At 33.5% G+C, this 16,256-nt stretch overlaps 1 protein-coding gene across 1 annotated transcript; it reads right to left on the minus strand.

Annotated features, from left to right (window-relative positions):
* Nucleotides 1-201: 201 nt before the first annotated feature.
* LOC105120877 (uncharacterized) lies at nt 202-12,748 on the minus strand. The gene is made up of 25 exons (XM_011019267.1): nt 12,468-12,748; nt 12,172-12,316; nt 11,977-12,039; nt 11,732-11,833; nt 11,412-11,580; nt 11,197-11,295; nt 10,217-10,366; nt 9,874-9,913; nt 9,578-9,635; nt 9,383-9,465; nt 9,156-9,254; nt 8,940-9,055; nt 8,732-8,850; nt 8,205-8,275; nt 6,961-7,066; nt 6,659-6,798; nt 6,206-6,367; nt 6,023-6,126; nt 4,653-4,831; nt 3,756-3,945; nt 3,093-3,192; nt 1,964-2,132; nt 1,355-1,437; nt 1,171-1,247; nt 202-835 (listed from the first exon to the last, which is right to left on the minus strand). Exons 1-25 carry the CDS (start codon nt 12,531-12,533, stop codon nt 664-666), a joined length of 2,862 nt encoding a protein of 953 aa, XP_011017569.1. The 5' UTR covers nt 12,534-12,748; the 3' UTR covers nt 202-663.
* Between the last annotated feature and the right edge of the window lie 3,508 nt (nt 12,749-16,256).

Raw genomic sequence — 16,256 nt, forward strand, 5'->3', positions numbered from 1 at the left:
CACTGAAATAACAACCTTAACCTAGTTATGTGATTTTCCATTCCCTCTGTAAAATACCTTTTCTGACCTAAATGGATGAGTGAATCATTATTTCATTGAATTTCTTTCTTTCTTTTTTTTGTGAAAATATCCATTTAATTCCTGTGTAAACAATAACACAATATGATTGACTTAAAAAGACTTCATGGTCTGAAATTAACCAGGAAGAAAAAACACATGCCAATCTGAAATTAGAATAATTAAAACAACAAATTGAATTTCACTACTCTGTTTTTAGAGCTTAAATTTTCTTCTACAGTGCCCGTCATAAGCACACTACGTCCATTGTTAATGTACACTTCAAATGTACGTTACAACTTTCCTACACTTTCAAATTCTAAACAACAGATCACTGTTGGGTGTGATATCATGATTGTACAGGACTCAAGCACCCATCCTCATTGCAATATTCTAGCTCGTTGGCTACTTCACACTACACCTCATTCCTATTTCCTCACTCGTTCACTTACAAAATCTTTCTGCCTCGAACGGAAAACAAAAGGGTGTGTACTGAAAATGCTATATGGGGAAGAAAATTTCATCGTCATTCCCCTCAAAGTAACTTTGCAAGTCTTCATGATCAATCCCGCACAGCTTCGCAGCCATGACTTCCACCCAGAGAGATTAATTAATCTTGGGTTTTGGTCGTCTAGGCTTTAGAACTATATAAAGAACACCAAGAACAACCAAGAAGGCAGGAACTGTTGTCATGTCAATCACCACATGTACTGTTCTCTCTCTCGTGCAGTGAATTGGGTGAAGAATGGCTATAGTTGCATTCACTTGACTAGCAAACCTGCGACAAAAATGTGCTTCCTAAGTTCATAAACTAGCCACAGAAAAATCAGTTGTTTGCTCAGTTCCATCCAACCATGTTGAAACAAACAGAACAGGCATAACTAAGGTGATGTTTGATATACTCAAGGCTTTTATTCACCTCCAAATCCGAAACAATTGTGAAAAGGCATATCAAGGAAAGAAATTTTTAAAGAATTGTGTCCAGTAACCAAAATGGATCGGCAGCCAACAGAACCTGTCCAGCTAAATTTATGTTTCAAAAGCGCACCACACTTCTTTATGCTTGGATTCAATCAGGAAAGAAATAGAAAGAAAAGGTCAACAGTGCCTAACCTTTCAGATGCATCCTCTAGGGTATAAAGAAGTTTCAGAGCATCCATGTAACGCAGTTCTCCATGGATAGTTGAAATCTGACAAAGCAAAGTGTATTACATATAAATCAAGCAGGTTCTTCAGATATAATGGACCTGAATAGTGTAGTAGTTCAGTGAAATGTTAGAGGAACAAGAATACTTACCCTTCTCCAAAGACTAACAACATAATTATACTTGTCCATAAGTTCTCGCTCCTCAGACTGAAACATTTTGAAGGTCTTCTCAGCTGGTTTTTGTCAAGTACTTTTCCAAAGACAATTAACAATCACAGGTGTAATTACAAATACAGATGCATCTTTCCAAGAATTCATTTATATTTCCTTTTCTTTTCTTTACTTTTTTTTTTTTTTGAAAAATCAACTATGGAAATTTTTTGAAGTGCCAGCCTTAAAAGGTTCTGTTGCAACTCCCAGAGAAATGAAAGGCAGAACCTTGTTCTATTAAAACAAAGGGCAACAAGAAGCACTGTCTTGTGAATGCCAATTTTCCAATTGATAGCATTCCCTGATCATTCCAATTCTGTAATCCAGGTGGAACTTTTATAACTTGTGGTTATAGCGGGTACCATATGAACGTACAGATTGAATGCCAATGGATTCCAGATGAGTAGTGACTCCAATTGAAGTTAGGAAAATAAAAGGTAAAAACCTTGCAAAAGTTATAGAATGGTATGAGAATCATGGCTCTTACAACATGGTTATTCACATGCATCTTTCTGGTTAGTCAATTGCAACAAAACAAGGCAAGGATACATGTGCGTTCCATCAGTAGACGGCGAACGGCTGAATTGACCAGTTGTATTGAATCTTCAAGCGCTGTGATGATGTAGCTTCGAGCAATTGTATCAGACTGAAACTGTGAAACATGCCAGCCTCGAGAAGTGATTGAAAAAGGATTGCATCCCACCGACCAAACCCAATCCTGTCACATTGGTAGCCAATGTTAGCTATTCAATTAGTGTGAGAGGAGATGCAAGCTCATCTATAGAGTCAGCAATCAAGGAAAGGACAATGAATCTGAAGCATGCAAGTAATGTTCACCTTCATGTGGTGTGTGCACGCACGAGAAAAACACGACACGGAAGGTTATGTTACAGAAAAATGCCTAACATAAAACATGAAGATGGCATTCAACCATTCACAAGACATGACTGGCTAATTGGATAAAATAATTTCAATACTTCAACAATTAGATACAAGGACCATTTGGAGAAATGAGAAAGTCTTGAGCTTACACCTAAAGTACACAGGTTTAAATTTTCAAAGCAATCAAGTCATGCAAACACACTGAAGGATCAGATTTTCTCCAAATTCTCCCTCCCAAAATCCCATTTGGTCCCAATGGTCATTTTCCCACTATGGCAATTATGATAAAATAAGTGCAAGATACCATCATTAAGACAGTTCCAGGCCAATTAAATTGGTGTTTCAAAGGCCATACAAGAATGAGTATGCGAGTGCATAGTTATATAATGCATATACAGCCTAAGAAAAACTTTGAAAGGAGTACATGAATGAAGAGCAGTAAACTAATTTTAACTTCTCTTTGGCATGTCTTATGTTGCCCTATTAGTGTTCAAGAAATGCAATGCTCTTACGATATAGGAAATCAACATACTTCCAATGTTAACTTCCTAATTTGTTAAGTTTTATGTCTCTCGGACACAAACCTTTGAGGAGTTGACAAAAGATCATGCAATCTCTATCCTTTGAGGGGGAAAAAGAATTGATATGCTACATTAAACCTCATAAATTCTATCACCAACAACTGAAAAGTTCACCACAACATATCTCCTCATATGTAGCACCATAACATTGATATTGGAATTTTATCATGTTATCACATAGAACAGACTGATAACCTCTGCACTGCAAAAAGTACCTCAATTGCAGTTTCATGGGCATGGCTGTAGACAAGATGGAGGGGAAGTAAACCAGCCAGATGTTCAGAGACAGCAGCCAATGCAGCTTTTACAGGCCTCCTGGATGATGGGGGAAGGGGAGAATATAGCAATAAATATGAGTTAAGACTATAGATTTCAGTTTAAAAAGAAGAAGAATAATAAGCATACATTAGAATCCAAAGTGGATTAATATAGAGATTTCAAGCTTTTGTACTTTCATAATTAAGGTAATTTTTTTAAAAAATTGGTTTTTCTTTCTTTTGTTTTCCTTTTTTTTTTTTAAGTAAAATTTATTCTAACCAGCAGGAGCACAAATGGGCACCACAAGTTTAAAGAAGTTTCCCAGGAGAAAGAAAATCTAAAATCAAATGAAAATGAAAAATTATGCAAAAGTAGAAGATGCTAGGAAATCATAATGAGAGTGATGGGAAAGAGCCAATAACAGGGACAAGAAGTCAAGAACTGAAAAGCAAGTCCAGAAATAAGAGATTGCAAACTATGCATCAAGAGCCCCAACCCCTTCAGATACCACACATCTGCTTCTTATGGCAAATTTACAAATTATCTAACTACTGGACTAAATAGCAACAGTTGACATTAAACCAGTTATAAAAACAAAATGTGATGATCGTATTTCCAACCTCAGATCCCACAAAACTGATTTCCCATTACACTGCAGATGGCTTTCCCATGATGATGGTTCTGACTGGACCACAATAACCATGTCAGAAAGAGCCTTCGCCTGATAATGCTTGTCAACTACTAGTGGCTCGCCAGAAATGAACCAAAAGATAGGAACTTCAAGCGTGGACCTACTATGGGCATGTGCTCCTGTGTTATTTAAAGAAATTGAAAACATTAGCTTGGCATATGTCAGTGATGAGAAACAAAAATAAAATACAATTACAGGTAGGCCACAGCTAATGGGTTGAAAGGCAACAGAAAATTGACTCAGGTTACTATGTGTATCTAGCTACCCTGAATTACTTACAAAAGAATCATCTTACTAGTCTGTCTTTCAGAACGAGCACAAGGGCAGCTCTCTAACAAACAGAGATTGTAGCCCACAAATTCATCTTACTTTATCCACAATAGAACAGGTAAAACAGAGGAGGACCATAAAAGAAGCCCAACATTCTATGCATATCTTACTACATCAACTATAGCCTCAGCCTCCCACTTAAATGTGAAAACCCATACTTCATCTATCACTTGTACATGCATCCACCAAATTATAGTACTTTCTAATTAACAAATGCACTGGTATCTACTCATGCACATGATCTCACACGCATAGAGAATCCAGGTTGAACGAAAAGGACAGGGTTTAAAAATGGTGTCTGCTAAAAAATGGATAGGGTTTTAAACAAAGCTGGCACAAATATTACAGGATCATTTGCAATGGGGATTAGAAATGACACATTACAAGTATCATCAACATACGAGTCCCAGAAAAGGTACAATGTTGTCAGTAATGGAAAATTTGTCATTACAAGTCAAAAGTAAAGAAGAACGAGAAATATAAGCTCATAGATGACCTTTGAGAGAGCCATGGTCATGGAGCTGTCTCTGCAACTGATGCTGGAGAATGGAAGAATCTAGATAGGACCGAGTGGTTTTCCTATATGTTCCATTAACAAGCAATAATGGGACAGCTGCTGCTCGCCTAGCCACTGAAACGGCCATTGCTAATGCAGGATCCTCTGAAAGTACTACCCTACATGCAACTTGGAAAATAAGCAAGTTGAATGGAAGACAAACCTGACTCTCTTTTTACCAAAACAAGCTTCCTTTAAGTCTTGTACCACACAATACTAGAATAGGGTACTTTATGCAATGCAATCTCTTAAAGGTGTTTTATTCCATATAGACTTCATTGCATACTTTTGTCACTTTTTATTTAAAATTGACCAAAGAAAAATAGAGAAGCAGTCATGATTTCTATCTCCCTCTCACATCATTTTGTTTGCAGGTCACGCAAGCCATCATTTCAATTAAATTTGCTGCAATTCTAATTCCAAGAGTCCAATTATTATTAATAAAAACAAAATTAAAAGCAAACCCCAAGTGTTCTTAACCAAATACTAGGCTTTTTGTAATTATGAAATGTTTGGATATCATTATAACCTGTATGATTCATCAATAATTAGAGAAACTACAAAGGGTAAATTTAAGGGAGATTGTGCAATTCATTAACAAAAAACTAAAATAAATACAACAAGAAAAAGGTTTTGAGGATTATTAAAGCTACATACCAAGGATGTCTAAGGCCTATTGTAAGAAAACATTCTAATACATTAAAACTCCTCTTGAGAAATTCATCCATCCGCTCACCAATAATAGGGAGAAGATGAATATGGAGCAGAATACCATCAAATAATCATGCTCAGTAAGCTTAGGAGGACCAAATCCATGGTGATCTCTGTTTCCATAAAACTTACATGGAAAAAATGTATTTAATTTAGAAAAGTGAGGATAAAACAATGTAGGGTAAAATACAGATAAAAAAAGAAGGTTATGAAACTTAAAGAAGAGGTGATAGAGGCAGCACCTTTACCTAGAATTTTAGGTAGCAATTTCATGAAAAGTAGAAACTGAGGTGTCAATATACATGTGTGATGGAGTGTACTTGGCATAAAACATCCTATTTTAGTAAATAAGATTAAAAGCACCCTATTGTGGAAAGTAAGTTTCTAAAATGCCTTGCTGGGAATATAAACTCTCACAACTAACATGTCTATATAAGTAGGGACCAACTATTGATGTAAGAAGATTATGTGTGAATTAAAATGAATAATACAAGACGTAATGATGCCAGAAGACAGAGAGATCTTAATCTAGCCTTGACTTGTGCACAAGGGACTTTTTGGGACAAAGTTTCAGAAACAAAACAATGGAGAAAACATACAGGTTCTCACTGAACATAGCCTTTTGTGAGGATACCAGCAAGGAGGATAGCCCATTCTTTAGAGCCTTGAGATCAACAGGTAGATGTTTAACATTCCTAACTTTCTGCGTGGGCAAAGTAGGGGTAAGAACAAATTGCAAGTTTCAGAAGAGCTTCTTCAAGAGTATAATAGACAAACCATACCTCATGTGTGACGAAAAACAACTGAAAGGATATCTTCTCATAATAGTGGAATGCTCCATCAGATAATGAAGGTGAGATTATGTGTCTCATAGACCCCCAAAGGGTTGCACCCAAATGTGCAAAAAAGGTATCCCTTGCAACTGTGTAGTTTTGAAACTCCGGCTGGAAAAATAAGTCACCAACTCAAAGGCATAACAAAGTACTGAGCCATTATGTACAAATAATAGAATGGGATAAAAACTAAAAGATCGTTCACATGAACCTTCTATCTAATAAACCCACACAATCATTTGTTCATTCTTTAAATCCTTAAAATGAATTCTTCCAACTGAACACCCAGCGGTTTGTCTCTCATTATATGGGTAATTAATATCCGTCCTTTAGCATAATAAATCAAAAGGGAAAAAAAAAAGAAAAGCATAATAATCCTCATCAAATGACCAAATGGTATACCTCATGGGTATCACTGAAAAGATTCCAACTCTCCATTCGTTTTAATGCCTCTATGGCCTTTTTCTTATGACTTCCATCATTCTCTTCACCATCGAGAGACTGAAGCTCATTTTTCAAATCATGCATTCTCTCATCAAGCTCTGTAACCATAAATGTGAAAGTTTATGATAAATTCACACAAGATGCTGTAAAAGTAAGGAATCATTACAAATTAAAGAAAGAAAGAAAGAAAAACTTCCAGCTATAAATGAACTAAACAATGGACCCTTGTAGCCTAAACAAACAAGAAGAAAGAAAACTACCTTCACATAGAGCTAGCTTAGTTCTCCTTCCCTTGCAGTGCTTGAAAGCAAAAAGCTCATAAATGTCAATCTCAGCCAAAAGAATATCGATGGCCTGATGATCCTTCTGTAGATTAGCAAACTCAATTAAAAATGGAAACCTAAAAAACCTTACAGTGGGGGGGGAGTAGAATCTTAAGGGAATATTTGTGTAATGAAAATGCCGCTAATGGATCAATCCCTGCCAAAATGACATGCAATTCTGATACTTTTAGCAATTGCTAAAGGAACAAGTGTGCACACTAGATTCAACAAGCAGGCAGCACATAGTGAATCCATGGACTAGTAGCCAGCCTCACATAGATGCATATCTGAACACAATCATTGTTTAATTTATAGGATAACTAGCTATTGTCCAGCACTTCCATAATTCTATGCCAAATAATAAATCGATAATTTTAAAGTCTAACATACAAGGAAAAGTCTTTAACTCCAAGTAGATCACAGAGTTGCCAGGCTCAAGAATAGTTAATTATGAAACAATTGCTGCGGAGAGGCAAGTGAAAGACATCAGGGTACTGTGTGGCCAAGCAACAGCCACATCATCTTTGCTTTTGATATCATTAGTCACCCTGGCATCAGTTTCTAAAATAATTTTTCTAGCATCAGCTTACCATTTTACAGATAAGACTGGTGCCAAAAAAACATTGGAGAGGGCCGCAAGGAGAAAACAATTTCCAAAAGGCAAATGCATATCAGACACTCAACTTGCTGCAAAAACACAGACTCCTGATTTGTAATCCTTTAATCAAATCATAAACACTACTCTTGGAAACCATAGACTAGGTAACCAGCATTTAAAATCAAGACAAAATGGACAGTTCTTTCAGGGCCTTGGATTTGTGGCGCCACCTATCGCCCTAAGGCTGCAAGTCTTTTCTCAGTGGGATAGTTGGCAACTTTTATTTCTCAGAAAGCAAAGGTTCTATACCATTAAGGATATGCATATCGCAACATCTTTACGAGCTAGGAGGTGCCAAAGAAAGCCTAAGTTTCAATATCTATCTAGAAGCCAGCCTACATCGTGACTCAAAAAAAAAAAAAAGAATCCATCATTAGTCATAGAAGTAAGAAATACATTAATATTATTAGGTCTTAAATCTTATAACCATGGTATAATCATGCAGCAACTTTTGTTTAGCAAAAGATATATGAAAGAGGATCTGGAATGATGAATCGCCATTAGTTTCATAAATTGCACATACATCACCAAATACTGAAAACTTTTCCTGAATTGCTTCTTGCAAACGCTCTTCAGCTTCATCTTCTGAAATCTCTGAATTCCCAGAAAAAGAGTATATTATTGATCAAAAAGCCAGAAACACTGCTGTAAATGCTGATTGATGCATGATTGAACAATAAAGCAAAGTTTCCATGAAAAAAAAATACAAAGAATTGATTGTACTTATGAACAAGGATAATGTTGCGTTGTTCCTAATTTGTCAAAGAATCACTTTGACTGCTTTAACGAAGAATGACAAGCAGGTAAGCACACAAGCCCAATTAAAGCACCCAAGAAAGAAATGAAAGAAGCAAAATATCCTAACCCACAATGTGTTTGCCACAGCAACCAACACAGACATTCATGAGTCCCAGATAAGTGGGTGAGTCCAACATCAAAACCAGAAAATTTATAATACATGACTTAAGAGATGGTCAAATCCAAGGAAAAACTGTACTACATAAATAGAATAAAATAAAAGACTTCAAGTGAAATAGCTATCAACAATACCTGCTACTGCACCAATAGTTTTCTGCACAGTTGGCAAACTAAGCTCTGTGCGCACACCTTCTCCGCCAACAGCAGGACCCCATGAAAAGGGGCCAGCGGTTAAATCAATAAAGGCCCACCTGATGCAAAATATGCCCCTAGTTGAGCATCCACAGAGCATGTATGTATGAATGAGAGGAGGGGAGGAAGATGAGGAAGAAATTGATACCTCTCCTTTCCAATCCATGTATCTGTAAGGCACTCTGCAGAAAAATCACTGAAGTCCCCAGATTTTAACTCTTTTCCAAAGAAAAGCTTCATATCCTCATTCTTCCCTTTCAATAACTTGGCATAGACAGAAAACAAAAGTCTCAATAAAAGTGACATCTTTAATCTTCATTTTGTAACAATTTAAAGGGAAGAGAGAAAGAGATAGAGAACATACTTGTAAAACTTTATTCTGAATGATATCAGAAGTGTCCTTCCCTTGATATAACTTCTCAGCATTGTTCAACGCATCCAGGCAAAGATTGTACCATTCCACCTGAAAAACAGAAATAATTATTATATCTTACACCAACATATTGCAATATGATAAACCAGTTTAGGATTCTTTCTGTTTAAGGGATAAAATAGAACAAATTTATGATTCAAGTTATAAGGAGTACTAACTGTATCAGTTTCTTCAGTCATCGTCCAGGCATACTTGGTCATAGGATGCTTTTCATACAGAGGTCTCTTAATCTTATCAAGTACTGCGAAGTGTTTCCAGAACATTTTACATTTGACGAGAACATTATAGTATAAATAAAAGGCTTCACAATAGTTATAAAAGGAAATGAAATGGAGCAGACCATAGTTTCATACCAAGGACACTTTCTGAAACACCTCCTGACTGAAGAATTTTTGTTTGCAAGCTCTTATTCTAAACAACACAAATAAATAAATAAATAAATCTGGAGCTGGTCTGTAATATCATATTAGCGCCAAGAAGGAACAAGGATATCAAAAATCCCTACCTGAGAACTAATAAAATGAAAGATATTACCTAGGATTTTCATTGTAGCTAAAATTGTTGTATATCATAATAAAATGTCCATCTAATTATCATGCTTGAAGAATGCCAACAGGTACATAAAGGAAAGAAGAAGCTAAAAGAATACCTCTTTAAGAAATGTTATTTCTGACTCTGACAAACCTCTCCTGCCATTTCAAAATAAATTACAAAACAAAATATGATGAATCTAAGATACACTAAATTATAAAACACAGCATATATCACATAATCAGTCTCAATCCAAAAAAAAACAAGATAAGATGTATTGAAAAGAACAGTTAGATAATTCCAGAGGTTCAAAAAGAAAAATAAAAGTCCATAGATTTGATCCAAACCAGCCATTTGTCGTAGCTCATGTTCAAGGGTGTATCATATTGTAGTGTTATTATGTTCTAATCTTGTGCACAAAATGATCAAAGGAAGCAGGGATATCCTTAAAAAATACACACCTGTAGCCATATCTAGCCCTCTTTAAGTCATGCTTGGGATTCAAAATGAAAACGTTATATGCATTGTCAAGTTGAAGGTAGTCAACGAGACTGGTGAAAAGAGCATCCATCACATCCATATCAACTTGCCAAAGGACATCCTCGTCATCCCTGTCGAGGATGAGCCATGATTAAAAGAGGATGAGAGCAAATAGAGAGAGTGAGAGCAAAAGAAGGAAAACAGGCATAAAGGAATGGTGAAAGACAAACATTCAGTGAACATCCACAGAAAGAATCTTCAGAGTAAGAACATAATCTGTCTGAAAGAATCTATAGAGAAAGAAAATAATCTCTCTCTCTCTCATTCCATGTGTGCTACTCAAGCAGAGAAAATTAGTATTCATGACAGCACCACATATCTGAGGCTGGGAGTGACGATGCCCTCCCAGCCTCATTCACTCATTGGAATATTAGGTGTGCAACAAAGTGTAAGACACAAGACCAAAGTGCAAAATAAATAAATATATAAGTGTGTGTGCGTGTGAACGTGTGCGCAACAATGTTATAATAAAACATCAATTTACTAGTTGTCCAAATAGTTGAACCTGTCAGATTTCCTAAACAGCATGTGCAGATATATCAACTTCACTCTCCTCGAAACAATCAACTTTCATTTAAGGATTAAAATATTTTCCTTGGAGTTCACATGATATCATTTCTATTGCCTCATTATGATCACAGAAACAAATATATATATCTTGCAGTCTGTTTTGCTACAAATATTGTCAATTATCACAAGAAATGTAGTGGTTGATCACAAGTTTATTACAACCGATGGTGGCCGTGCAGCATGTGTAAGGTAAAAGTGGATAATCCTAACTATTAGTTGTTCTAGCATGTTTATTACAACTAAACATAAGTTTGGCATAAAAAATAAATTGAAATTTTTGGACATACAGAATGGGGAGCAGGGGGGAGATTACAGTTTTAACATATTTCACCTGTTATCAGTCAAGTCATCCTTACGAGCCAAAAAATTGATGGCATGCTCAAAGATAGAAGTAACCTTTTCCCCCATCTGAATGGCATGAACAGAAAAACTGCACAAGCAAGTTAATTATAATGACATGAGCAGAAAATCAAAACTACTCAGAGCAAATAATGCCACAAGCATATTTGAAAGGGAAGAAGTATGCACACAATAAGGAACCATTACTTGTAATTTATTTGACTGACTAAGGGAAGATGATGATGATGCTCTTTGTCCACATGAATTTTGTAAAATGGGGTGAGAACTTCTCCAATTTTCGGAACTCGTGTATGCCCAAAGATGTGATCAATTTTTGTGAACCAACGCTGAAGTTCTTCTGAATGAAGCTTGAAAGCTATACATGGACAAGCAGATAAAAGAAGATATTAAAAAAAGGGTGTTAAGCCAGCGAAGAAAAAAACAAATACAAAAAAAAAAGAGTACGCTACCTTAAAAATTAAAAAGAAAAAAAGAAAAAAGATGATAGGCAATGAGATCAAATAGACCTTGGTTCCCTTTTCCTTCAAAGCCTATGAAAATGAAATTTACAGGAACCGGAAGATACATCGAATCCACTTCTTGGAGCTTAAGATAATTTGCAATGTTACCTGAAACATAATAATAATCATGAAAATCATTTAAAGACCTTCTCTAGTTAGCAAGCTTAAGTGGAAATTACAGTAACGAGTACATCGAGATAAACAAAAATCAATAAGACGCAGGGGAGGAATGAGGACGAATGAGGAATTACCAGCGTTGGTGAAATTGCGAGCTCCCATTTTGGCAGGGCTTAAAGATTCCAAATCATCAAAATCTGCTTTCAACAATCAAATGATATAACTAAGCTAGCCAGCTCACTCCTTAATTAATTGGATATCTAATATCTCAAAACGAAAATGTAAAAAGAAAAAAAAGGAAGCTAAGAAGAAACAGAGACATAACATACCACCGCCGTGAATAACAGACTCACTCCAAAACCTATTCTTCTCTTTGAGATTGAATAAAGAAAACACCGATGATGATGATGAAGACGACGACTTTCCCGTTTTGCGAGTTCCAGAAGGTGAACCATACGACCCCGTTGCTATCAACTGGTAAAATGATACGATACTTATCAATCAATAATTTCGGCAGCCATTGATAATTATATTGCTCTTTGTTATTATGATGAATCACTGTAATTTCCTAGAACCTTAATTCTTATGGAAATTAAGAACCGTAAGAGAAAAGAAAAGAAATTACCAGTGTCAGAAAGGCGGAGGTGATGGTAATAGATCTAAAAAAAGCGGTAGATCGATCGACGCCCATTTCCGTTCGAATCAGTCGTCTCCCACCGCTACCTCCAGAGAGCAACTACCTGTTCTTGCTCTACTCGCTGCCGCTGCTCCTCTTGACTTGATATTGACTGTCATGCAGATTTGCAGAGTAACTGCAACACAGGATGGAGAACTTTTGGCAAAATTATATTAGTATTGTAATAAATTGCACTCCCCTTGTGTATATTACAGTAAAATCTGACATCAATAGTGCAAACTCGGCAAAACCCAATGAAGTTTAAATAAATACTATGTAAGATAAGTGTTTCCCCTGCTATTTTTAACTCTTTGTTTTTTTCTGATTCCCTGTATTGTAAAGTTTGTTGCAGAGAATTTCAATTCTTCGTGCTATTAATTTTTTATTTTATTTAGATTATTTATTAATTATAATATGTTTTTAATTATATTTAAGTGTAATTAAAATTTTCTATCTAGAATAGTATTATATTTTTAACAGCAATATTACATTTATCATTTTGCTAGAATTATCAATATTTAATTAATTAAAAAGAATTATTTATAATTCTACAGTTGAAATTTACATTATATTTTTCATATTATGTTAAAAAAAAACATTTTTATCAACCCTGAAAAGTGCTTCATCTTCTTCTTTTTCTTATAATTTTTTTCCATGAAAGATGAGCGATGTTATCAGGTTGCTCCATTTTTTTCTTATGATTCTAATTTTTTTTTTTTACAATTTAAAAAAAATTATAAGGATAAAAAGAAAATAAATTGTTAATTAATCAAGACTTAAATCAAATTTAAATCAAAAAAATTTATGTAACCTAGTTAAAAATTTGAATTGATTTATTAATCTAATTAATCATGTCAAAACCAAACCCTAAACTATTTGATTTAAAAAAAATATCAAAATAATATTATTTTAATTTTTTTAAAAAAAAGTTTTGAAGGCAATTCCAGATCAATTCTTTTTAGATTATCTAATATTATTATTTTTTAAAGTATTTTTAAAATTTTAATTTTAATATTAATATATTAAATAATTTATAAATACTAAAAAAAATACTTGTGCATCTCAAATACAAATTATGGCTGCCCGGAACTCCAGCCTCGGATGAGAAACGCTATAACATTTCCTAGTAAATGAAAAAAATTAAAATATAATAGTCTTTTTCGTTTCTCTTTACCTGCGGGTATGGACTTTGGATGGGCCATAGAGTAGGGGGAGTCGTGGCCTATCTTATTGCAAAACAAGTATAGCTTCGATCTTAGACTGGGCTGACGTGAATCCAAATTAACTAAGAACTACTTAAGAAAAATAGGTGGGCCTTATGTAGCATGTCCCAGGAGGGAGTCATCAACCTAACCGGGTTCGGACCAGACTGGACAATAAGATCCGGCCTGGTCCGAACCCAGTTAGGTTGATGGCTCCCTCCAGGGACATGCGACAGCGTGAAGTAGCCGTTGGAGACCGGAATGTCCAAGTTATTGTCGCCTTGCAGCGACAAAGATGGATGCTTCCCAGATGTCTCGCGAATGCTTCAGAAAGACACCCAGTCCTATACTTTACTCCCCTTTTCTTTCTTGAGTTGATTATTATTTTAGTTAAAGTAATTAATTAGTCCTTGTCACTTAAACATGCTTGTAATCAAGTCCTTTTGTCATTATTTCTCAATTAATTTAATTAAACATGCTTATAATCAAGTCCTTTTGTCATTATTTCTCAATTAATTTAATTTCTTGAGAAACAAAAGAGATCAGGGAGAAATAGGTCATGGAACATGGTAATTAGATGTAAAATGCTTTTAAAAAATATTTACTAATTAAAAATAAATTATGTCTACATAAACTCGTTAAAATTACTAACAAACATCTAAAAAGCATTAATTTAATGTTTTTCAAGTTGAAGTATTTGTTTGTTTTTAATGTAGAACTCACTTTTCATATTGATTTTTCCCTGCAAAAAGAAATTTGATGTTTTTAAAATGTTATTTTTTAATATTTTTAGAGTGTGAATGTTGAAAGTTAAACAGATATAATCTTAATATATTTTAAATTAAAAAATACTTTATAAAAAAAACCATATATTACATGGCAAAACACATATAAAAAACAAAATCAAAACCTAGACAAGCCCTATGTGTGAAAGCTTGGCAAGGAAAGAAATTATTATATTGAACTATGAGTTATTCTAGGTTAGTCTTATTTTTCCAACACATCATGATTGAGTTCAAAAGCCCACTAATCACATAAAATGAGTTGTTTCATACCAGTCTTGTCTTTCCAACCCGTCATGCTCAACTTGAAAATTCCATCGATTGCAGAAAAATTAAGTATCCAGTCATACTGTGAAAGATATTATTTTCCAAACCAGTATCCATGAAGAAATAAATTATTATGAATTATTATAGCAAATGTATTTTTATTTTTTTATAGTACCTTTTTTCAGCCCAAATTAATAACCAGTTATAATATATTTTTTAAGAAATGATAAGATTCAAAGATAGGATTTGACAACAAAAAAAAAATAGATGATAAAAAAATATGATTTTGTTTGAATTAGAGCTCGATGTATACTTTAATTTTATATCTTTTTAGTCCCTGATGATTTATAAATAAATTTAATTTTGATCTCAAATTTTATTTTTTATTTTTTATTTTTATTTAAGAAATGAGAAAAAAAATAATAAATTCTAATAATAAAAAAAAATCTTAATTGAAACTAATACCAGCACAAAACAAGTGATTTTTTTTTTTAGTTTTAGCGTGTTTTTTGTTTTTGTAAAGCTTGGACAAAATATTGTTTCTTCTTGAAAAAGCCTAGAATGATGGATCTTGACTCAAAAGATGGTTTTTGGTTGGCTGTGAGTTTTAAAAACAATCTATAAGTTGTTACATGCTTTAAATATATTTGATAAAATGTTTATGATATTTTTTTAATTGTTTTCTAAGTTAAAATATAGATAATAAATAGATTTTTTTGATCTAAAATAAATTTGTTTGATTTTTTAATGATGAAAGGTCATCATGATGATCTATATAGCAAATGTAATATGTTAGCGTTATATACATATAAGCTCGCATGTTTATATTTTTTGTATAACTCACTATTTCTAAACCTTTCTAACTCGGAAACTATGTCTTTTTGTTTTTTAACCCATTATAATTACATTTATTTTTAAATTTTTTTTATGTTTCCCCTCAATTGCATTACCTAATATTTGATTGATTACTAATTGGATATTATAATTTATTTTGATTTGATTTTTTTTCAAATCACTTTGATATTTTGCTTATTTTTAATTTTAAAAATGTCCATTAAAAAAAATAAAAATTATATTAAAAAAATATTATACTAGATTAGGTTTATGATTTAAATCACGAATTTAATTGGATAGATATTAAACTTGATATTTTTTTTCAATAAATACTTTTCAATTTATTTAATTATACGCATATATGGATTTTTTTAATCTTATTTGGGATTTTTTATATAAAAAATATGTTATAAAAATCAATATTTTACACTTTTATTTAAAAAAATATGTATTTAACTTGTAATGAGCTGTGTGTGAAATAACTATTATGAAAATAAATCCTGTAGTTCACTGAAAATATATAAAATATTTTTTTATATTTTTGATATTAACATGTGAAAACTATTTAAAAAATATAAATTTAATATTTAAAAAAACATATTTTTGAAAATAGAAATAAAAATAGCATCGTCTTCTCGCATGGGCTCGGAAGA

This window comes from Populus euphratica, unplaced genomic scaffold (assembly GCF_000495115.2).
Source record: "Populus euphratica unplaced genomic scaffold, PopEup_1.0 scaffold31.1, whole genome shotgun sequence".
Lineage (NCBI taxonomy): Eukaryota > Viridiplantae > Streptophyta > Magnoliopsida > Malpighiales > Salicaceae > Populus > Populus euphratica.

Excerpts from the sequence above, each read along its gene's own strand:
- LOC105120877 (XM_011019267.1), bottom strand. The coding sequence starts at position 12,533 with ATGGGCGTCGATCGATCTACCGCTTTTTTTAGATCTATTACCATCACC. Across the intron at positions 9,636-9,873 it reads AAATAACATTTCTTAAAGAG|AATAAGAGCTTGCAAACAAA; the intron begins GTATTCTTTTAG and ends TGTGTTGTTTAG. Across the intron at positions 3,946-4,652 it reads TGACCATGGCTCTCTCAAAG|GAGCACATGCCCATAGTAGG; the intron begins GTCATCTATGAG and ends TAAATAACACAG.